Here is a 24,906-nt window from a genome sequence, read left to right as displayed (position 1 = left end):
GGTCCCGGAGATTTATCTACCTTGATGCGCGTTAAGACTTCCAGCACCTCCCTCTCTGTAATATGTACACTCCTCAAGACATCACTATTTATTTCCCCAAGTTCCCTAACATCCATGCCTTTCTCAACCGTAAATACCGATGTGAAATATTCATTTAGGATCTCACCCATCTCTTGTGGTTCCGCACATAGATGACCTTGTTGATCCTTAAGAGGCCCTACTGTCTCCCTAGTTACTCTTTTGCCCTTTATGTATTTGTAGAAGCTCTTTGGATTCTCCTTTGCCTTATCTGCCAAAGCAATCTCATGTCCCCTTTTTGCCCTCCTGATTTCTCTCTTAACTCTACTCCGGCAATCTCTATACTCTTCAAGGGATCCACTTGATCCCAGCTGCCTATGCATGTCATATGCCTCCTTCTTCTTTTTGACTAGGGCCTCAATCTCCCGAGTCATCCAAGGTTCCCTACTTCTACCAGCCTTGCCCTTCACTTTATAAGGAATGTGCTTACCCTGAACCCTGGTTAACACACTTTTGAAAGCCTCCCACTTACCAGACGTCCCTTATGTTGTTACTTTTTTCTATTGACTTGGGGCCTTAAGTTGAGCTCTTGGTGCATGGGCACTCTCAGAATTCAAAAATAAAACAAAAGCTAACCTGACCCAAAATAGAAGCAATTAGCTCTCCAAAGCTGGATATGAAGACAATTAAGTCAACTTTAAGAGGTTCCAGGGGCTGTCATGTTGGCTGTGCAGCCCTCTGCTTCAGCTTATTTTGCACTCCAGAATGGCACTGTGCACGTTGTGCAAAGTAGTGCAATTTCTGGAGAAGCCTGAACACTCCCCAGAATGCCCCATAAACATATTTAATGAGGCTTGCACCAAGGGGTGGTGCCGGCCTCTTGCACTTCCGGTGCAGACCCAGCACATAATCAAGATTAAGATTAAGTGACTGGGCAAAACTGTGGTAGATGGAGTTCAGTGAGGAGAAGTGCGAGGTCATCTACTTTGGATCCAAGAAAGACTAATCAGAATATTTTCTTAATGGTGAGAGACTATAAACTATGAAGGAATAAAAGGATTTGGGTGTCCAGGTGCACAAATCACTAAAAGCTAGTGCACAGGTACAAAAAGTAATCAAAAAGGCTAATGAAATGTTGGCCTTTATCTCAAGGGGGCTGAAATACAAAGGGGAGGAAGTTTCCAGCTTAATGGATGGAAATTCAGGGGCTGTGCACCCGGGATTTCCTGACCATCACATCTTGCGAGCACCAGTCCTCATCAGGATTGCCCAATCTGGAAATCAGCCTATCGTTACAAGCCCCAATCTTCCCTGGATTCCATTGGACTTCATAACATTGCTTATTGGCAATAATCAGGATGATGATACCCTTCATTTACTGGTCATTGATGATCTAGTGCAACTCCTGCCTGGTCTTGCCCATCAGACATGCGATCAGTGGAATCCATCAATCAAAAGCGCAATGATTGCTATGGGTGACAGATCAATCTATGGAATTTTCAATTGCAGGCCCTTGGATAGAAATTATATAAACTATAACAAACTCATCTGCTTACCATTTGAGTTTGTGAATTGAAGGTGGCGTACACCAATTAAAGCTGTACGTACCATTTCTGTGTTACTTCCACTTTTGTCCCTTGCTCCCTGTACTGATCTAGTGCTGCACGAGTGGGATCGGCTACACATTTTGAGAACCACCATACTGGAGTATCATGGTAGGCTTTTGCCCTGAGTAGTGGCTTTTGTGTCTGCAAGACAAACTTTATTTTGGCACTTGCTGAGTCTGCCCAAACACAATTAACCTACAACGAAGCATTCAATGTAATGCAAAACCTGCGGTTTGCCAGTGATTTGTGTTATGGAACTTGTTATCACAGGAAGTGATGCCACATTTTCAGGGTGAAGAAAATCACTGCAGTTTTATCAGTACAGTTAGCTTGGAGTAAATTAAAGTTGTTCACTGGGATAATTCATCAATTTAACCACATAGTGGTTTAAAATGTTATAACAGGGATGTTCAATGTCACAGATACTATATGATGAATTTGTTGCATGGTTATTCTACTCGTTAGTTTCTTGTGTCATTCTTGTTTTGTCGTGTGTAATTCACTGATCTATTGTTTGAATAAACCATAAGAAAGCACAGAATGAGAAAAGACCATTTCTTTAGCAAGCCTATTATTTCCAAAGAACATGCACAATCCATTTTATCATGAATTTACCCAAGCCATTTCATCTCTTGAAGGGAGATTCTACAAAGTTTCTCCCTTCCTCTCATAGGTAAACCAAGCAAAACTTTAGAATGCCTGATTAATCTTATCTCACATTATATATCGTGGAACATTTGCCTTTCTTGGCAATAACATTTCCACAGCTACAGCAGCTTATAAGCGATTATTCTGGCTATTACAACATCAGTCAAATGTTTATATAATGTCCTTACAAATATGCTTTTGTCATAAACTCCTTGCGTGTTATCAAATTTTAATGAGATTGTGGGGCAGATAATGTGCTCCTGGTGCAAAGGCACAGTGATCACTGCTCCTAAGGAGCTGCATGATAATACGAGATGATCTTATTTGAATATTTTAGTAATGCTGCCAACGCATGATGCACCACAGGGTTGGGGGACAGAATGTTGGACACCATCAGCTATTTTAAGGGTTACTGCCTGCCATTAAAGTGCCATCATTTTTTTCATGGTTTGGCCACAATCAATCCATTGGTCTTTGGAGGCTGAAAAAGTGAGAGCAGAAAATAAGAGTGGCCCTGTTCGAAAGAGAGGGGTGCCGAGGAGGAACAAAACTATTTTTTATTTCAAGAGCCTGTTCCTGCACCGCTTATCTGCTTCAGTCACATTAGGGGGCGTCCATTAATTTACATTAAAATCAGAGTCATAATGAGTCTAGCCACAGGCAGCTCAGAGCACATTATAGCACACTAGGTGAGCCGAACCATCAGCAGGCTTCACGTGTCCTTGCCCAAAATGTAGGGAACCGGGGCCTGATGCACAACAGTGCTATGGGGGCCGAGCATCAAGGTCTTCACCCATGTGTTTTGAGCTGTACAGTTAATGTGCATATCTATATGGAGAAATAACAGGTATTGCATGAGGTGACCAAAAAAAGTGGAAAGGAGAAAATTCTTTAAAAAGGAAATATATTACAAATATAGTTACATTACAGGAATTCATTCACTACAAAAGAGCAAACCCAATTAGATAATGCTAAGAAACAAAACATTTATGGACAATGGCCTGTATCTAATTTCATCTTTCTTTTGGTAATTTTTGCTCATTCCTAATTCTAAAATATTAGCAGATATAGTAGTAATTATCATTAGCTGTATTTGCATAAAATTAAAATGCAGTTTTTACAGCACTCTACACAGTACCAGGATTAAAATAATTACTTTGTTGTCACAATTGTGTCCAAGTTTTCACATGCACTTGGGAATCTTTCAAATCACAAATCTCCGATTTCTCTCACGGTAAAAAAACAAAGACTTTATTGTAATTCAGTTTCAAGTTTACTCACACAATAAAAGGAGACTTTTATTATGAAATGAGTCTTTTTGCATTATTGCTTATTCTGACTTTAACAAGCCAAAATCATTTGCTTGCTATTTCTGTCCTAAAATCAAAGACAAACCTTTATTTGCACAGGCCATCCATTTCAGATTATCAGAAAATGCAGCCTCACGTCCTATCAAATAGGCGAATATGCGCACCTGAAAAATAGAAAGACACCTCATTAGACTTTTACATCTTTTAAACTTAATTAAATAATATTATTTTGTTATTTTATAGCCATGCTTGCAGTGTTGCAGTGTGAGTGTAATATCAAAGAGGTCTTAAAATCATTCATTGGGAATTTAGCTTCATGTCTCCCATTGACAGTGTTTTACATAAAGCAAATCTAGTAGTTTACAAACTATTATCACAGCTAGATAAATAATTAAAGAAGAATTTATATTTTAATTCTGATGTCTTAAATTTAGTCTATAGACCAAGAGACAAGACTAGGAATAACACGTTTATAATTTATTAATTTCAGTGGGGCTGGAGTACAATTTAGAAATTGTACATTAAAAAATTCGGAACACCCCAACTGATTAGTAACCATGTAAAAAACATAAACTATCTGAGCATAAGTAGGCAAATATGTATACGAATCTTTATCCTGTACAATATGCTGCGCAAGCCAGTTCACATACATTGCTCAGTAACAGTCTTTCCACCATTACAAGGCTAAAAGTGAGGCTACACTACAGAATTTCTCCATTAAAGAGCTCAGCCCTACTCCAAATTCATGCATTAGAAACATAATTAGATCATCCCTCGGATAAATCCTATTAATAACTGTAATGGCATTTACTGTTTTCTGTAATGTTAACTGTAGCTGAGAACGGTTCAGTGACTTTTATTTTTATTTTGGACTGAGATTCATTTTCTTATCATCTACAAAATTTACATATCCGATTAGGTGAACATGCCACAAGCCAGAAGAGTCACAATATATAAAGGTCACATGGCTCATCACAAATACATAGTAGCTAATATATATGTGGTTGACTAAAGTTTGATAGCACTCATTTTCCAACTTCATGCTCCTGGCGGGCAAATTGGAAATTTGGGTGCGTGCTGCGCATGACTTGCTGATCGTTGATTCAAATTGCCAACATACACTCACAATCGCAAGACTTCCCATATAAACATGTCTGATGTGGCTTGTTACAGGAAACAATGATCTGCACATCTAACACCAAAAAAACCCATAGGGTAAACTTTGCAATAAACTGCCTGAAATTTTCTGAGATGTGCTGGTTACATACAAGGGCCTGCCGACAGAGTGGGACCTCCTAAAATTTGCTATAACTGGAAGTGTTTGTGACACACTATGGAAATCACTTTGGAGGATTCAGGTATATTGTGGGATGTGAAAAGGACCAGCATATGAGGTCAGTATCCAATCGGCACTTCCTTATAGTGTGAAAGCTGGACACTGATAGAGGCTGGATGCTTCGAGGTATAAAATGGCACATTTGGTTTAAATTCAGAGCTCTATTTAAGTTTAATGTTGTAAGGATTTGAAAATTTTGATAAACTTTGAAGATTTTCTAGCAATAGTTCTGATCTATGTTTTGAGTTTGTAAATGTAAGGAGAGAGCAGATGGACCACTTGCCATCTAATGGACGGTTAAAATGTTATACCTTTTATAAAGTTAAGAGCTGTGAGACTATCAACTAGAGGTGGTCTGAAACCTCCCAGCTTCAGTGAGCTCAGAAGTCAAATTGCTTCCTGACCCCCAAGTTACAATACAGCTTTTGCATCATTGAAAACCATTTTGCATTGATGGGAAATTGGTAGGAGAATGGAAGTCTTACACTATGCAGAGTTTGAACATGGAAGGGACTCCTACACGTCTAGTCTTAGATGTTTAAGCTCCATTCAAAGCTGCCAGAGTAAGATGACTATTTGTCTGGAATTCCCTCCCTAAATCTCTCTGCTTCCCCACCTCCTTCTTCTCCTTCAAGGCCCTCCTTAAAACCCCACCTCTTTAACCATGCTTTTAGTCACCCCTCAGAATATCTCCTTCTTTGGCATGGCGTGGGATTTTTGTTGGATTAGGATTCTATGACATGCCTTGCAACATTTTTCTAAGTTAAAGGCACAAAATAATTGTAAGTTATTGCCACTGTTGGTATCTGATTTTCAACAGTATAATGTTTTCAGTCCATAATTTCAAAGTATTGTTGAATTGAAAAGCAAATTAATTCCTGTGATAATATAACATCATCCAAAATTTACCCATGTATCTATCCTCTGCAGTTGAGCACTCCCACCCTGCCCCCGCTCTCCCAACCTTGTCCAAGGTCCTAAGTACAGCCATAGCTTCCCTAATGAACATTGTCACTGGGGCTCTAGAGTCCTAGTGCTCCAATCTACAGTCGCTGGAGCCAGGGGCTGATACCTGCAAAGCCTCCACTTCTCACTGTCGGATCCCATTTTTACCTGACTCCTCTGTGACGATAATGAACACATATAAAGAGACTATAAAGAAGGGTCAGGGAGAGCCGATAGCTTACCTTGGCTGCTCTGGTGAGGTGGTTAAACTTCTTCCTGCACTGCAAAGGAGTCCAGGGGTTCAAGGAGGTGGCACTCACTACCACAGCCACAAACTGCATACCACATTTTTAGTAGGTCTCTGGCCTCTGACCCCAATCAGCCTTTCCCTCCTGCTCAATATCTTAGTTACAAGAACAGGCAGATCCAACTCCCTGAGGTTTGCCACTCATTTCTTCGATCTGGCTTCCATCCTTGTCGCCCAGGTCACCTGCTTCCTCCAGTGCTGCTACTGTATCTTTAAACAGCATCAGGTTTTATATTCTAATGTTGCACCAGGTTTCAACATCACTCCCAGGTGTTTTCCACTCCCCCTGCATCCCCATACCCTGACCCATACCCCTTACTCTCACCAGTTTCCCTCCTCTAGGTGTTTTATTTCCTGCCCAATCCTCTATCTACTTCCTGCCAATTTATGGGGTAACATCCACCCCTTCATTATTTTCTGCCCCCACCCCAGCACATATGAGACATTGCAGGTTGTATTTACACAGCCTGCACACCTCTGCCTATTTAAAGTGGCTGACGTCGCAATTTAAGGTGGAATCAATACCGTTGCCTGGAGGCAGGTGGACATCCTCCTTTGCTTGATTTCTGATGGTACTGGCCGAATTTGAGACCCCTTTTATTTAAATATATATGATGTAGACATTCTACTACAGTCTTCAGTGAGTTAAAATCTAATTTTTGTCGACCAACACAATAATCAAGTCAAGAAGGATATGGCTGTTTCCTAAATACTGTAGTTCTAATTAACTGTGAACGATTATCTATGTTACACCTGCAAATGAGCAAAGAAAAATCTCTAGAGGGCTAGTATTAACCTTCATCATCAGCCTGGTACAAGAGAAAAAATATAAATGCTTTAATTAACCTGTTCCAAATTGCCAATAAATAGAATTTACATACTTTAGGGTATTAACATATTATGGAACCCCTGGGACAGGACCAATTGTTGTGCCCTGTTCAGATCATTCATGTGGAATAGAATTCAAAAGAGTTGTGCTCTGTTTCTCATCACATTTTCCTCTAAATTAATAAGTGCTTGAAATACTCCAGCTGCATTGGCTTTGAATTGGCAGAAGGAACATGCGTTACATCCAAAAATGAATTTGCAGCTGTTCTGTTGAAAATGGTTTCAGGGTACACAGCTGTTCAGGTTTCTATTTAGATTTCTTTTAATATATAAGCACATAAATGTCCCTTGGAAATGACAATAGGATAATTGCTTCCTTATTTATCCGGGAACTAAAATTCCCAGTAAAGACTGCATGTTAGGCCGATCAAGTATAAAAAATAATTTTATTTATATTCTGCTTATTACAATTTTCTATATTTGTTGTGCACAACATATGACCATGGTCTTGTCTGTTAAAAACCATAGGGTAATTTTTATGATTTTGTGCTCCTAGTGCGGAGCTTCAAGTAACAGGAGCTCATATTGAGAATTTGGGTGTAGAGGTTAGTGCTCCTGATCCACAGCCTACTTGCTTTCTATCCATTAAATAATGAATTCCCACTATGTGCTCCTGTCGTACAAAGTTCTGCACTGGGAATGCTAAATTATAAAATCTACCCTCATGAGCAATTCTTTGATGCAACAGAATATATTTGCATGTTTTGAAAACCTTGATAATAATTGAATCTGCAGAGCTTTGAAACAGACTTCTAAAATTGTCTCTATTAAATGGTTTAAAAAATATGCATTTCATAGGAATAGTAAAGATAGACATACACACACACACACATGTATTACGAGAGATTAATTAAATATAATTTAAACAGTTTGTTTTAAACAATTTATTATTCTAGGACAAGTGAACTGCTTTTTGTATGTAACCTTAAATGATAAATTCTGTTAATTATTTAGAATTTCCAGTTAAAAAACACATTTTCTCCTATCATTTAGCTCCAGTGTATCTCTCCCACTGAATGATTCCTGGTTAAGTATGCTGCACTCATGCCTCTGCTACTGTCACTCTTGAGGCAGCCATGAAAAGGTTAAAAAGAAAACACTCTGACTTGACTCTCTCCGGTAGATGCCCTACGATTGCATCAGTAGAGATAAAGACTGGGCTATGTAAGGAACTATATGCATCTTTCCACTCTGCAGCTCAGCATTTTGGTATACTAATATGCTACACTGATAGGCCAAACCTAAAAACTGTTTTGGAGCATGACAATTTTTTTCAAAATGTGCAAATTATTTGCTGTTCTAACACTTAAATGCTTTGGGGAAACACCAAAACGGCCTTGCCCACAATACAGTTCATGGTACAGAAAGCAGAATACACAAAAACCACAGCCTCAATTTTGCTTTTCCTTCTTAAATATGATCCCTGAGTTCCACCAGCATCCTCACCTCCCACTGGTATCAAGCACCACCCCAACCCAACGGCTAACAAATTACCTCTCCCTACCCCTCCCTCCTCTCCCCCCATGCAGTCTGAGTCTTCCAAAAAGGAGTAGCCAGTATAAAGAATTGTATAGCTGTATAGGATCCTAATATACATTTCTGCAAATATTGTGTAACTTGCTAAGTAGTATGTATTCTGTTATTCTGTATTGTATCATAGAATGGTTGTAGCACAGGAGCCCACCATTTGCTCATCAAGCCCTTGCTGGCTCTTTGTAAGAGCAAACCAGTTAGTCCCATTCACCTGCTTTTTTCCTGTAGCCCTGAAAATTTTTTCCTTTCAAATATTTATCCAATTCCTTTTTGAAAGCCACAATTGAATCTGCTTCCACCACCTTTTCAGGCCGCGCATTCCAAATCATAACTACTCGTTATGTAAGAAAGATTTTCCCCATGTCGCCTTTGGTTCTTTTGCCAATCACCTTAAATCTGTGTCGTCTGATTCTCGACCCTTCCACCAATGGAAACAGTTTCTCTTTATTTATTTTAGCTAAACCCTTCATGATTTTGAACACTTCTATCAAATCTCCTCTTAACCTTCTCTGCTCTAAGGAGAACAACCCCAGCTTCTCCAGTCTATCTACGTAACTAAACTCCCTCATCCCTGGAACTATTCTAATAAATCTTTTCTGCACCCTCTCTAAGGCCTTCAACTCCTTCCTAAAGTGCGGTGCCCAGAATTGGACATGATACTCCAGTTGTGGCAAAACCAGTGTTTCATAAAGGTTCAACATAACTTCCTTGCTTTTGTACCCTATTATCATGACCTGAGAAAGCGTGCAATTTTTTGCACAACTCAATATCAATAAATTATTTGAAAAATTGATAAAATACCACAATATACAATAAACACTGTAATTCATTCCTAAATAGTTTGAAATATAACATTTTTTTACTCCAATTGTTTTGTTCCTTGGTTCATAGCTTCTCACTTTCACCTATTTTCCTTTTGCAACGTGGTTAAAAGACCTTGGCTCAAATGTTTTCAATACCTTGGTTGATCTGTGGATTCTATAGTAAACTGGCTTTCACTGAAGAGAACCTAACGTCCAGAGTGGTATAACAGAAATCCAATCTAAAAAGCCTTCAACAATAGTCCAGAAGCGACAATTGATCACATAAACCGACTCCCATGTTATAGTATCAACCCTTGCTACCTTCAGCTTAAAGGTATGTATCTATCACAGCAGTCACACACTGTTACTTCTCTAACATTGGAAGAAGTATAAAATCATCAGGATTATGTCCAGGACCAGAAAAATAACCTTTTGAAATCACGCAGTTTAGGCTACAGCTCCCCCAAGGTACTTTGCAAAACCTATTGCAACTATGCCAACCTTTTGTCTTACAAAAAACAATGGTATTGTTTTGTCATACACAGAATGCCTTTAGCAATGTAGCTCTGTGACTGCATAGTTCACATGTAGCTAGGACCTTTACTAATGTGAGGTTACTGTAGAGCGTTCTGAACAGTAAAAGAGAAAAAGGCTTCAGCAGGAACAGGATAGTAATTCCTGCAGTAAATGTAATACCATTTGTGCATTAAAATGATTATTCATGTGTGACAAGAAAGCATCGGTACAATTTTATCACATTTTGCAATTTAGAAAACACATCTATTTATTTGAAAAATACTTTGAAATTCAACAAACTGGTTATTAAGGACAGCTTCCACATACCAAGAATTTTGCTAATCACTTTAAGAGAATGTGGATGATATTTGTTTTTAAATAAAGCAACTACAAATGAAATTAATCACTTTACCAATATTTAAAACAAGTATCAATTATGTGTGTGTAATATGAAGACTAAATCAACTAATATGAACATGAAAAAATCATAATAGATTAAAAAGACAGATAATGTATCTTGCTTATATCGGACAAAAAATGAAAAAGAATTGAAGCCAGCAGACACTTTCAAAAATAAAAATAACTGACAGCACAACTAATAAAAGCAATTTCAATGATAAAAGTTCATAAACAGCTTCATTTGTTACTGTCAGTCATGTCTCTAAGAGCTATGATTCACTCCTGCTAGCACGGTGACCTTTGTCATGCTTGAACAAACTGCTCCCCTGCAGTGCACTGACTGAGCTAACTGAAGAATGGCACTCTTACTGAATAGCCAGATGGGGCAGCTTTGCTTCATTATTTGTGTCTCTGAACTGGAAATTGCAACAGAAGGATTCATTACTAGTGGGAGCAACTCTGCAAAGCTCGTCTGATTTATTAGGGCATAAACTGCTGTAGAGACTATTATGAGACCTAAGCACTCTGTAAGGTCTATGAACTGCATGAGGAAATAAGCATTAGTAACAAAGCATATCAGTCTTCTATCTTAACAGGTTGATTATGACAAGTACAAAAAAATCCATATTCAATGAATATGATGGTATAGATAACGTATATTAATAAACTCTTCAAAATTTGACTCTTAGATGCATACAACTATGATTCATGAGAGCTAGGACTAAGAATGAACAATTATAAAAGTGTGCAGTTGACTAATTGCACCCATAATTGATTAGAATCATTTTGCTTAATTTTCAGTCATCAGTGCAATCCCATTATCTCCCCTGTAAAAGTGTATTTCATCTCTAGGACCTCTAATCCACTGGCAGATTTTGACACTACTAGCTCTAGCTGTTTATTAGTGCTAAATATTAGAGCAGTTCTCTGTTTATGGACACATGCCTGATTAAAAGTGGACTTCACTCCTTGCTTTATTGTCTGTATTTTAATTTCCTCACATTTAGCTTAAGCTTTAGCTGGGAGTGGAGGTGCTCAGTGGGCTATATACTTTATCATGGCTGGTGTTTGATTGGCCAGCAAATGATGTTCGCTAGAATGGTACTGACCTTGGTAGCTTTGCCTCTTATTTTCCTTTTGTCTAATATGAACATTCTGCTGTCATGCAGTGTCTCATGCAGCAGCCTGACCAAGCACTGATTAAACCTGATCAATGAGGGAAGACAAGTTCAAATGTCATTTGAAAGTGGGATTCAAACTCACTCTACTACCAGATCTAGCAGACTGCCCAAGGGAATTGAACTGAAACTGAAACTCATTTCATTTAGAAATACCAGTCATCACATAAGCAAAGCTTTTACATCACCTGGACTATACCTAAATCCAGATCTCAGACACACTTCTGCATAAGGTATGGGCGCTAAATTGGGCCGCGTAGCGCCGGTTGTTTCGGCGCTACACGGCCTCCCAAAGTGCCAAGATGGCGTCATGGCTGTGCACGCACGTTTCCAGTGTGCCGTGCGCCAGACGCTATCTTGGTATAGGAGTTAGCGCAGGCTCAGATAACGAACGCTGGAAGCATATAAAGGAGAAAATGGATAAAGTAAGGAGGAAATGGATCAGTGTGCAACGCTGATTTAAATTGATAGACACCATTTTGGGACTTAACACTCAACTCAACGCACAGTCTTAACCCCGACCATCTGAACATGTCTTAGAGTGCCTGGAGGACCCCCACCAGCGCTATTTAAAGGGACCATGCAGGATTTACAGGTTAGTGGCTGGATTATTGCTTCTGGCTGCGGAGACATTTGTAGCTGTTTTTGGAGGTCTCCTATACTTGAATACTAGCACAAGGGGACATAGCTTAACATTTGCAGCTAGGATGTGGAGTGAAGTTAGGAAATGCTTCTACACGCAGAGGGTGGGAGAAGTTTGGAAAGCTGTTCTGCAAATGGCAGTTGATGCTAGCTCAATTGTGAATTCTAAATCTGAGATTGATAGATTTCTGTGAACCAACGGGATATGGGGCTGAGGCGGGTACATGGAGTTAGGTCACAGGTCCACCATGATCTCACTGAATGGCGGAACAGAGTCGAGGGGCTGAATGCCACTGCCACTTGCTGCCTCCTGATATGCGCTACCTTCTCCTGCAAGAAAGCGGGACGTGTGTCTGGGTGATGTGCCTGTCATGGTTGAATAGCTGCCAGTGTGTGTGGCCTGTGAGTTGTGGGTGGGCGGCTTGCAACAGTGGTAATATGTAAGGGTGAGAGGAAGCATCTGATTGGAAGAGTTTAGTACTGATGGAAAGAGTTTGTTGTTATGTGGGTGATGGGGGGTGTAGTGCATGGTGCAGTGGATGTGGCTGGTGGTGTAGTTGGTAGGAGATGCCACTTGACCTCACTCACCTTGACCACTCATGTCAAAGCATTGAACTTCTTCCTGCACTATGTCCACGTTCATGATGCTGTGTGCCTGGTATTGACTTCGTCCCCTACTGCCTTCCACTGCCTTTTGGATATATGTCTGGTGGACCTCTTGCCCCGCCCCCCCACTGCGGATATAGGATGTCCCTCCTTCTGTCCACCTCTTGCACCAAGGCCTCTGGTGCATCAGCAGAGAACGTTGGTGCACGCACTCTCGCAGGCCTGGTACAAACTCAGATCGGCAGATTGGTGAGGTCTGGTATGCAGATTGGAGGATGTGGGATTTAGTAGCGCACAACCTTTATTCAATGTTTTAACATTGTTAAAATTGTTTAGGGCAATTAAGGATGGGCAATAAATGCTGGCCTCGCGCCAGCGACGCCCACATCCCATGAATGAATAAAAAAAAGCATAACTCATCAGTGTGTAATCATAGGGATGGGACCTGCATCTGTGCTTTACGTGTGTGATGTCTGATCTTCGTTCAGACTCCGTGCAGACAGCAGACTGTTATTTTCAGCAAATAACAGGTACTGACTACCTTTAAGAAATTTCTAACAGACAGTCTGCCTTTAAGAGATTGGAGCTCCCCCATGCTGGTGGAAAGTGCGAATTGCATGGAATCCTCGTTCAACGCTGATTTCCAACGCAGATTGCAGGTGAGTCCTCAGGCCTGACAAAAGTCTTGTCCTGCCTGCGCAGTGGCCATTGGGCGCAGGATAACAGCGGATCGTGCTACCCAACCCAAAAACAGGCCCTATCCAATTTTTTCCCCCTATGTGTTTAAATATTTATTACACAATTTGGAAACAAATACAGTCCACGCTTGTTCAGTAAATAATATTCTACTTCACAAAATTATTCACTTATTCCAAATTGACAATTAAGTAGTCTATTGTCTAGTCTAAACTTTCTTCTATTATTTGTATACGGTTTTGCCCATTATTTATACCTTCCAATTTAAGGGTCGCCCTGGGATTTGCATGTTTGCCTTGCTTGGAGGTTGGACAGGCAATCTTCTTGAAGATGTGCAGCAATGTCTCTCTTGTTGGTCAATTGCTGGAGTGTAAAAGCATCCTTTGGTGAATCACCTTCTGATTTTCTCTCTTTACAGCAAAGATTTGTCTGGCCTCCATGCAGGTTCTTTCCCTGACATTGCACATAAGATCAGAAACTCCCTATATATAAGTGTAGTGCGGGCAATATGTTGCTCCACTTTTTTAATGAAAGACTTTCTAAAATGTAGACTTTTGTACAGTTGTTTATCGATTTGAACTTACTATGGCAGATAGTTTGTGAAAATACTAAGGGGCTGAATTTCTATGTGGTGAGTTGCGCTGTTGTGTCAATGGAAAAAGATTTACACTCGCCAGTTGGCAGAAGAGGTATTTTTCATGAGAGCTTCTGAGTCAGCTGATTTGCCTATACATTGGAGTGATGATTGGCATAAATCCCATGTAAAATGGATGTAATCTGATGGAGTGTATGGAAAATAGAGTGGAGTCTTTAAAGAGTTAGTTCAATCTGCACACTTCAGCATTAAACAAGGGGACAACCATGTAAGGAAGGAGCAATGCTTGACACACTCACCTGACTCTCAGATAACTTCACTGTATGTCTCATTAATCTTTCTTTTCATACTTTTAAAGAATGTCGACAGCAGAACCATCAGGAGCAGAACATGGCACCCAGGCGCAGAAGAATAACACAATTTTTTTCTGACGCGACTCCAAGTCCTCCTTGATGAAATTGAATTAAGGAGGCTCAGACTCCTGGGTGTCCATGCCAACAAGCCTGCCAGGAATCTCACTCATGCTACCTTGAGGAAGGTGGCACTTGCATCGAATGCCAACTCTCTGTCCAAGGATTGCTGCCCAGTGCCACAAGATGTGCAACAACCTCATCAGGGCAGGCAAGGTAACACACCAGACACTTTCCATTTTTTTCAAGATCCTGGGGCCAGGAATCTGGAAATTGCAGAGCCAGAGATGGGGGGGTCAGGAGGCTCGTGATTGTGGGAGCTGAGGGTCGGAAGCTGGGAGTGGGGGAGATCAGGAGTCGGGGCTGGGAATCAAGGCTGGGAGAATAGGGGTCGGGGAATATTGGGGGCTGGAGCTGGGAGCGGCGGCGATGTGGAGAGAGGAGCGACGGCAACAGGGGGAGGAAGAGGAGGCAGAGCAGTGGCCGTCGGTTCCTTTAATGTGGGGTCAGAGGAGCACTCACGCTTCTCTCGGCTCTATATTCAGGTAAGTAACTTACCCTCTTGGTTGGACCTAGCAGACGAAACCTAGGCCTAGTTTCCTCAGGGCAAATCAATCTTGGAGAGGGGACCTCAAACTGGCATTAGGGTCCTTATTTGCACATGCAAAGGGAGTGCTTGGATAAAGGACGCGTATTTTCTGTCCTTACCCGATATGGTGGGCGATGCACTTCCAGCTGGAAATGTGTGCGCACTTCCTGCCCATCATATTGGGAACTTAGTAGTCTGAGTAGCGCCCGAACAACGGGCCTGCGTGGATCAATTTCTAGGCCTATAATTCTGGAATTATTATACTTCTTATTGGCAAGTAGGAAAATGCACACATTTCATTTTATATAAGTATCTCCAGCAAGATTTGAAAAATTGGCTTAGTACCTTCTAATCATCATATGACTTAAGACATCCTTTTTATTTCATAAAGAAGCAGAGTGATGTGGTTTCACTATCTGAACACATACCAGCACTTGGAATGCATCATGTGGTGTGACCTAAATTAACAGTTTTATAGTTCTTCTTCATTTGCATGTGTTCTCATCCATTCTCTTTGCATCACTGTTTGCATTTCTCCAGCATTCCTGCCTTTGCATAAAAGCAAAAAATTTCAACCAAAAGAGATTCAAGATTTTATGCAGCCAGCAATGACACCAAGCATAGGATAAGTGATTAATAATGTCTAGTTAAATGTAGGTTAATTAGTAGCTTCGCTTATGAAATAATTGTTTCTCCCTCCAGGGGAAAATTTCCTCTCTCACTCATTTATCCCATCGCCAAAGTCATGACGATTTTGTTTGCACTCAGTGTTACAACTAGTTCATACACTAATTTGTATGTTAGTGTTAATGGAGCATGGTAATGCACTGTCACTGTGGTGCTGTTGTTTGTTAAGGACAGGTCAAGGAGATCTTTTCACTAAAGTCCTAAGTTTTGACATTTAACAGAATAATCTAACAGGCCAGAAATTGCAGAAAATGACGGGTTTGGAGGCGAAGGCCGTTAATTGGGCTTTTATGCTCACCATTGACATTGCACTATATTTGCGCCACAAATTGCAGGAACGTCGATCCAATAATGACGCAACGATGTTAATGTTACATCTGGGACATCATGAATATCGTGCCCAACGGCTTATCTCCTGAACCAAAGAACGAAAAGGATAGAGAAAGAAACAGCGCAAAAGACAGAGAAGGAAATAGGGTGAATTTGAGTCAAACAAAATGTAGAGACAGAAAGAGGTATAAAGAGAGGGATAGAGAAAGAGTGGATTAAGAGGGAGAGAGAAAAGAAACCGAAAGAAAAAGTAAGAGAAAAATTAAAAAGAACAAGCAGAGAAAGAGGGCATTGTAACCCAGTTATGTTTGGGAATTGCTGTATTGGTCCTTAAGAAGTTAGTGAGTGAATGGCAGGGTAGGTGTGCGAAATGTACAAACATTCTTGACCCATGAAGTATAAAACCAGCAGCCCCATCCATCATGATCAGGAACAGTGGAACACCCAGTGGGTACGTCATTGCACTGTTTTCATAGGAACATAGGAATTGCTAGACGAAGAAAGACCAAGGTCCATCTAGATCGCCTTCTACCATCCTGGTAGTCGCATGATACAATAATGGAGTTGTTGACTAATCATAGCAATCAATCTCTATCAATTAGTCCACAGCAGACCCAGATATGAGGAAAATCCGAGTGATGGAGAGCTTTGGGAACCACAGGTCCAAAGTGACCTTTTTCCTCTCAAGCATGCTACACTTACTACATGTCATGTCACAAATTACTCATATACTGTTTCCCAAAATGTTATTTTCTGAAAGAAATCTTTCTAATGTGTACTCGAATGAGTGATGTTCTTCTGAAACAGCTTTGCCTGCTGAAAATGATTGCTTTCCGACACTAACAGGGGTATGGATGGCAAGGCTGGCAAAATAATACTGCAAAGACGTATTAAAAGTACTAAAAAACCTCTAGGAACAATTCACTACCTGCTAGAGTGAGACTCCACGGCTTCATTGGTCCCTCCAAGGTTGAGTGCCACGTCAGGACCATAAATCACATCATTAACAGGGTCCTCCATGATATTAATTGCCAGCCCTAAATGGTTGCGGCAAGAATAATTTGTTCTAAAGTCATAAATTCAGCAATTTCATGATCACCATTAAGTTCAGTGGGGATCCTCGTGGCAAGAAGGGACATTTATCAGCCTTGGTGATGCTAACGGCAGAGCAATTTGCGGAGAATCGGAACTCATGGTGTATCTCCTTTACTCCGCAAATTGCTTGATTTTTTTAATGGCGAGCTTCGTTAATGCATCATTCTAATGATGCGACTTCCCAGCAATTTCTGGCCCAGAGACACCTGTATAGATGTAGCATTACAGCAGTGGAAAGAATGGAAGAATGTGTAAAGTTACGTGAACAGAACAAATGGGAATGGTGTGGCTTCATTTCATTTGTAAATGACCAGCTTAAAGGTTCCATGCTGAATTTCCATCATTGTTTGAGGCGCCACTCACACCATGAGCCTCAGCCATAAAAACAGGGCATATGAGACGCCTTGGACATGCCCTCTGATGTAGACTTCTTAAACGGAGATGGTAGTTTCTGCTGTGGGTAAGTGTTTTTCCATTTTCAACTTTGTCTTGGTGTAGCTTGCTTCCTGTATTAGCTGGTTTGGCTGGGTCGTCCTGCATTTTTGCACCTTTTTCTCCTGACCAACCTTTCTTTCATCAGTCTCAGTTGTTGCCAGCATTTAAACTTCACCAGGCAAGGAGATAAGGATGGGTATTCCTTTGGGGGTTCTGACCATAATGCATTAATGAGATGAGGAAGGGGATTTCATGAAGGCCAAGAAATGCAGGTGTAAAGATACCTGAGGTGTTTTGGTCATATCCTTCAAGCCCAAAGACCATTATTTATAGACCACTCTAAATGTGCCTGGACGTGCTAAATTTGCCTGTCTTCATTGCCTCTGCTTCACAAGACAGGCTGCTGCAGATATGTGCCACATGCACAATGAGTGGCAGACAACATCTGGATCAGGGACAGCCCTTCCTGTAGAAGTCAAAGTTAAAATAGCATGAAACTTCCATGCTACTGATTTTTCCAAGCCATCCAGGGAGATATCTACCACATTAAGCAATCTGCTGTGTACACATGTATCAAGCAAGCAATAAATGCTATATTTTCAAGGGGCAACAGCTGCATGTAGAAAGAAGGCATAAGCCAGACATTAACGCAACTTTCGCTAGGTAGCAGAGTACCTCAGAGTCCAAAGCATTGCAAATGGTACTTATGTAGGCATCAGAGCAATTCATATTCTTCAACAGAAAAGATTTACACTCGTTTAATATGCAATTGGTTTCTTGCCACCGAAACATCATCACGCATGACAGGAAAAGAAGAAAGAACTTGTATTTACGTAGCACATTTCACATCCTTAGGATGTCCCAAAGTGCTTCCCAGCCAACTAATTACTTTTGAAATGTAGCCACTGTTATTATGTAGGCAAACAAAGCAACCAATTTGCACTCAGCAAAGTCCCACAAAGATAAGTGACCAGTTAACCTCCTTTGGTGATGTTGGTTGAGGATGAATATTGGCCAGGACACCAGAAGAGCTCCCTCCTCTTCTTTGAATAGTACAATCGTTTACATCCACCTTAACAGGCAGACAGTGCCTCAGTTTAACATTTCATCCAAAAGGCCGCACCTTCAAGCACACAGTATTCCCCCAGTACTGTACTGATATTTATTGAATAGCTGTAAATTAGTAACTTTGTAACAGAATAATTGGTGGGTGGATGATGGTTTATAATAATTAGGACCACTTAGGCGTTTCCGATATCTCAGTACTGCATAATCTGTTGCTGCTTTGTATCTTTTATTACTTTGTTTTTAACAAATATTCCTTTTATATGAATCCAATTTTCCTTTTTCCACTACACAAGAAATTATATCTTTATTGACTGGCATCCAAGGTGTCTGCATTAACTGAAAGTAAATAAACATTGGGTGAAAAACTCTTAGGGAAAAAAGACTATCTTTTGCATCCACAGCTGCTGACTCCACCGAGAAACTCCCTAAAAGCAGAGAAGTGCCTTTCCTCTGCTGTCACCTCCACCTTCAAGAAAAGTGCAGCTCAGGTACAATGAAAGAGTGTGCACAACAGGGCAATGGTCATCTACAATGCTTCAAATGTTTGGCTATATTTAAAAATCAGAACTATCTCAAAAGCACCCTCTTGGAGGGTGCGACAGTTCCTAGTTTGTGCCATCGTTAATTGGCCCCACAAGAAATATGTGCTGAAGTAAGGAGCTTCTGCTACCAGCAAATCCTCCTTTTTGCAGTCATGCATGAGGAACCTGACTCAGTCGGCAATTTCCCTCTATGTAGCTGGCACCTGTGCTTTTATTGGAGGGTGGCCTTCAGCCCCAAATAGAGCCACTCTCCTTTAGCACAGCTCCTGCAGTCGCACCACAAACTTTACAGGAACAAAGGGAGCAATATTGCCCACATGTCTCCACTGTGTTATTGTGACCAATTAGACCACTTTTTTTCTGCTGTCACAACTTTCCTTATTATGGTGAGCTGCAACCCTTTTAAGAGCTGCTGCCGTGCAGAATTTTGTGTTCCCCAGCCAAGTGTGGTTCAGGCCAAGGTCATAAAGCAAGTTTTTTTTTGTGTGCTAGTAACCTATTCAAATTAGGGCGACATTGCAAAATTTGGCATGCCCCACCCTCTAAGAGTGCCACGAGCCACCACAGCCCCACAATTGCAAAATTGGGACTATACCCCAATGTTTCTATTTAATTTCAATTCTTTTCAGTATCATAGTATTCAGCATTAATTTGGTAATGCATGTAAGTTTGTTCAGCTGGTGAATACTAATTGTTAGATAATAATGGCCACTGTATCAGAGAAATCAAAGCATTCATAGTTGAAGTTACAAATGGATTTTTAAAAATCTACAATCAGAATGACTATCAAACCTAAAGCATGAAAGCCAGCTCTATCAGTTTGTGGCAGGATTTCTACAGCACATCAGTCTTTCAAACTGCATTTTAACAACAGTCAAACAAACCTGCTCCAGTATTGATACCCATCTTTCTTTCTTATCCCAAAATCTAGTGCTTCATTTGCTGAACCTAACTAAATTACCCTTTATAAACTCCCTGACACTTGCCAGAGAACAAATCAACCTTACTTAGGTCTCCACAATGGATTTAAAGACATTGCCACCATGTCACTGTTTCTATTGATTACGAATACTGAAGCACACAATGATTGCGACAGTGATTGCACTTGCTTTTGAGATGGTTCTGACTTTTAAATAAAGCCTAAAACTACCCTTTGAATGATGTGTAGAGCCGTTAATTTTACTACCAGTGGGACAATGGATTGAGATTGTAACAGAAAAGACAGAAAATTAGCTACACTTTCACAGAATTCTTTAAGTTTCTCTACATTCAATGGTTGACTTCTTTTCAATTATGTGGACTACAAAAGCAGATTTGATTCCTTGTACTACCACAACAAAATAGTTCCATTTGTTGTATTATCACAACAAAATAGTTCTATTACATATAGTAACACAATGGCAATCTGGCAGCTTTAGCAGAAGAGACCCGGACTCTCATTCAGAGAGGCTGAGATTGACTGTTAATTAGAATTAATTCTTCTCAATGGATCAATATTGTTGGCATTCAGCTAAGTGAGTAATGGATTGTTTCATTTTAAATAGTTAAAAAAGTTATCAGAAACTGTTCTATCCCACAGAAGCACACCTCCTATTGGCTAATAACAGAGTCATGACCTGGTCTTTGAAAAAGAAGAAACATGCTAATTGTTAGCAAGAGTAAAACATCTACTGAGGTATCATACACATACAAACTACCCAATTGTAACTTTATGCATATATGACTGTATTAAAATGTGTAATACAGCTAAAGAGTTTAAATAAAGTTGTGCTTAGTGTATTATTGTGGGAACAGAAAAAATAGTTTGTGTTGTTAAATGGGAATCAATACTGTGTTATAACTTGAAAATTTACTTAAGGCAAACTTGTGCATAAAACATATGACTGACCAGAAGGATCAATTTGGTCAACAGTCAGTGTACAGAGAAAAAATAAAGAACTTGCTTTTATCTCACCCTCAGGATATCTCAAAGTACTTCATATCCAATGAATTACCACTGAAGTGCAGTAACTGTTGTTGTGTAGGCAAATGTGGCAGCCAATCTGTGTACTACAAGGCCAACAAACTAAATGAGATGAATGACCAATTAGTCTGTTTTTGGTGGTGTTGGTTGAGGGAAGAAATGGTAGTCAAGGCACCAGGAGAACTCTCTTCTATTTTTCAGATTGTGCCATGGGATCTTTTACATTAACCTAAAATGTAGATGGGGCATCAGTTTCCATCTCATCTGGAAGATGGCACCTCCAACAATGTAGCACACCCTCAGTACTGGACTGACTTGTCAATTTAGATTATGTGCTCAAGTATTGTTGTGTGATTTGAACCTGTGACCTTCTAACATAAAGATACCAATTGAGCCAGACTGGTACCTGATTAACACAATTAGCCAGCAACTTGTGAAGATTTTTAAAAAGAAGCATTTAAGACAGAAATATTTCTGTGCCACTATGTAATGATTTGTTATCAAAAAGTCACAAGACAATTTATTTTGTTCTAAGAAGCTTTTCCAAATCATAGCAATAAGACCAAAGCTCAAGATTTTTGTGAATGAGACTTAGGGTTCGATATTAGGAGGGCTGCGGGTTCGCGGCGGGGGGGCTATTGGGCGCATGGGTAACACGCCCGGTGAAATCAGTCTGCCCCGCGCGCGATTGCAGCCTAATTGGATCGACTTACCTGGTCTTCTGGGTTCCCCGCTGCTGAGCTGCGTGTCGGGTGGACTGCACATGCGCAGTAAGGTCTGTCAGCTGGAGGAGCTCTATTTAAAGGGGCAGTCCTCCACTGACTGATGCTGCAAGAAATAGGAAAAATTACAGCATGGAGCAGCCCAGGGGGCAGGCTGCTCCCAGGTTAATGATGCCTCACTCCAGGTATCATTGGATGGGGTGAGGAGGAGGAGGGGGAGAACAGAGATCTTCCCCCCCGGCGGGCGGGAGGAAGCGGCCTGCCTCTGCCACCAAGAAGGCCTGGCTCGAGGTGGCAGAGGAGGTCACCTGCACCACAAACATATCACGCACCTGCATACAATGCAGGAGACGCTGCAATGACCTAAGTAGGTCAGCCAAAGTGAGTACACTTACTCATTCCCCTGCACTCCGTCTGCCACATCACCGCCCCACCCCACATCTCCTTCTGCACTGCCAACACTACTCTGTCACATCACCCCTCACACCCACTCAAACCTCATCCTCATCTTACCTGCACTTACTCACCTCGCCAGTACTCATCCCGCCACTACCACTCAACCCAATCCTCATACAATCTCATGGCTCTATCTCATACTCACCCTCTCATGCATCTCTTTCACAGTCAGCCTCACTCAACCTGCCACGACCTGTGCTGCAGCCACAGGGCATGCATCACATATGTGCAGTAGGAAGCGTAAGGCAAACGTGTTGTGAGCTTGAAGGGGATGCACAAGGGTGTTTGAGGGTTTGTCATGGTTTTTACTTATAATTAATTTCTGACCAACTCACATCACATATTATATTGTCACCACTACTGCCACGTCTTTGCGAATCTTGTCTGGTTTGTGCAATAATGCCCTTTCCTGAGGATCACAATCAAGACCCACACCTGATGCCACCTATTGTGTCACTGCAGAGTGGGTGTAGGTGTATTTGCAGGGCTCTTTTGTGCAGACGACTGAGAGATGTCGGCGATGTTCCCGGTGGCACCCTGTAAGGATGCGGAGGAGAAGTTGTTGAGGGCAGTGGTGACTTTGACAGCAACAGGTAAGAAGATGGTGCTTGGGCCAGCCGGGAGCAGCTCGGCATGAAGGAGGCTGCAGATGTCCACGACTACATGTTGAGTGACTCTGAGCCTCCGTGTGCACTGCTGCTCAGAGAGGTCCAGGAAGCTGAGCCTTGGTCTGTGGACCCTGTGGCGAGGGTAGTGCCTTCTGCGAAGCATCTCTCTCTGCGGTTGCCCTCCCTCCTGCTGTGCAGGTGGATGTGTCACAGCACTGTGTTGTGGAGCTCCACGTGTCAGAGGTGGACGGCGTGGCCGGCGAGGCTGGTGATGCTGTTCGCCCTCCGAGGAGGTCATGACTGCAGCTACGGAGGCCCCCATCCGGAAGATGTACATCTGAGGCGGTCCGCAAGGTAGGTACACGTGTCTGGACCCCGGGGTAAGTGTGCAAGTTTGTGAATTTGATTGTTAGGAGGAGGGTGGTGGAGACCAAACTTTGTCCAAAGTGACAGAGTGGCCTCCTGCAATGAGTGAGGGTCTCCCCCCCCCCCCACCTGTCAAATGGACCTTTGCAGCTGCCACAGGCTGATAGGTGCAACACGTCCATTTCAACTGGGAGTGTTTCCCCCAGTGTGGGAAACAGTCCCAGTTGTTTCTAAAATCCCACCCCTCCTGACATATTCCCTTAATCAGGTCTGTTAATGACCTGAAATAGCAAGATAAATACTGTGAAGTGGCACCCCGCCGGCTTTAATTGCCTGCGGGAGTCCCACATGCGGAGGCTGCGCGCGCACGTCGGCGCGTCTGTGGGGAACCCCGAAGTGGGCGGGTTGGAGCCGGGCTCCCGACCAGCTCCGGGATTCCCCGATTTTCGAAGCCCCCCCGCCAGGAACGCACCCGATAGCGGGTGCTAATATCGGGCCCTTAATCACCAGACTGTGTTTCAGCCCCCAACTCACTCCAACTCACCTGTTATATAATGATTGCATTACTGCACTTGAGTGATTATATTGCAAGTTCTGCTGGGGCTGTGCAGTCTGTAACTGCCTACCATAACAGTCTACTAAAGAAAATAAAAGTTTTTATGTTCACGCGGAAAACCTGATAATTAAAAATTTACCTTTCCCCATGTGATTGCGAGGTAATTGATGCTCATTAATCTTGTTTCCGGGTTTCGAGCCCGGCAGCCGGCCTGATTGACAGGCTGACTGCCTTCAGGAGCTGGGAGCTGTAACGCCGAGGTTGGGGGGGAGGGGGAAGAAAGAGAGAGATGTCATCTGACGCTGCAAAAGAGAGTGGGGGGGGGACAAAGATTGGGTCGGACATCGGAGCGGGGGGGGGGGGGGGGGAGAAACATCGGAGCGGGGGCGGGGGTGAGAAACCTCGGAGAGGGAGACATTGTTGGGGGGGGGGAGGGGAGGGAGACATTGGAGAGGGAGACATCTGAGAGGAAGACATCCTGGTTTCATCCAGGCATGAATCGGAAGCCGTGGGAAAGCCGCCCAGGTAAGTTGAAAATCATTTTAACTACCTAATATGTAAGAAATAATGTACCTTAAGTACCTCAATGAGATACAATTGCTGCTTTAAATATCGTCCCGCCAGCTTTAATAGCCGGTGGGACTTCTGGGTTCGGGAACGACGCGTGCACCCAGATGCGTCAGTGTGAAACTCGGAAGTCGGCGTGTTGGAGCCGGGTTCTTTTCCCACTCCTCATTTCCCCGATTTTCGTAGCCCCCCCACAAACGCACCCGCACTTCCAAATTAAAATTGAGCCCATAGAAACTGTTGGAGATTTTCTCATTGGAAATTCAATCCAAAACAAGAGATATTCTTGGCTAATAAGATCTGTCAATGATTTTTAAACTCAAGCCAAGCACTTTAAGTCTCAGCAGCTTTTGATAGTTTCAGCTCAATATGGGGACAACCACCACTTAGAAAGAAAGAACTTGCATTTATATAGCACCTTTCATGACCTCAGGATATCCCAAAGCACTTTTACAGCCAATTAAGTACTTTTGAAGTGTAGTCAC

The 24,906-nt window shown here is 41.8% G+C and overlaps 1 protein-coding gene across 1 annotated transcript in view; it reads right to left on the bottom strand.

Annotated features, from left to right (window-relative positions):
• cacna2d3a (calcium channel, voltage-dependent, alpha 2/delta subunit 3a) overlaps window positions 1-24,906 on the bottom strand; it is a 633,142-nt gene that overhangs the window by 249,332 nt on the left and 358,904 nt on the right. Inside the window, exon 12 of the mRNA XM_067998742.1 lies at window positions 3,669-3,747. Coding sequence (XP_067854843.1) covers window positions 3,669-3,747 — 79 coding nt within the window. The remainder of the gene's footprint in view (window positions 1-3,668; window positions 3,748-24,906) is intronic.

Source organism: Heptranchias perlo, chromosome 17 (genome assembly GCF_035084215.1).
Source record: "Heptranchias perlo isolate sHepPer1 chromosome 17, sHepPer1.hap1, whole genome shotgun sequence".
Classification (NCBI taxonomy): Eukaryota; Metazoa; Chordata; class Chondrichthyes; order Hexanchiformes; family Hexanchidae; genus Heptranchias; species Heptranchias perlo.
The sequence above is the reverse complement of the archived record's forward strand: the minus strand, read 5'-3'. Positions and strand labels throughout refer to the sequence as shown.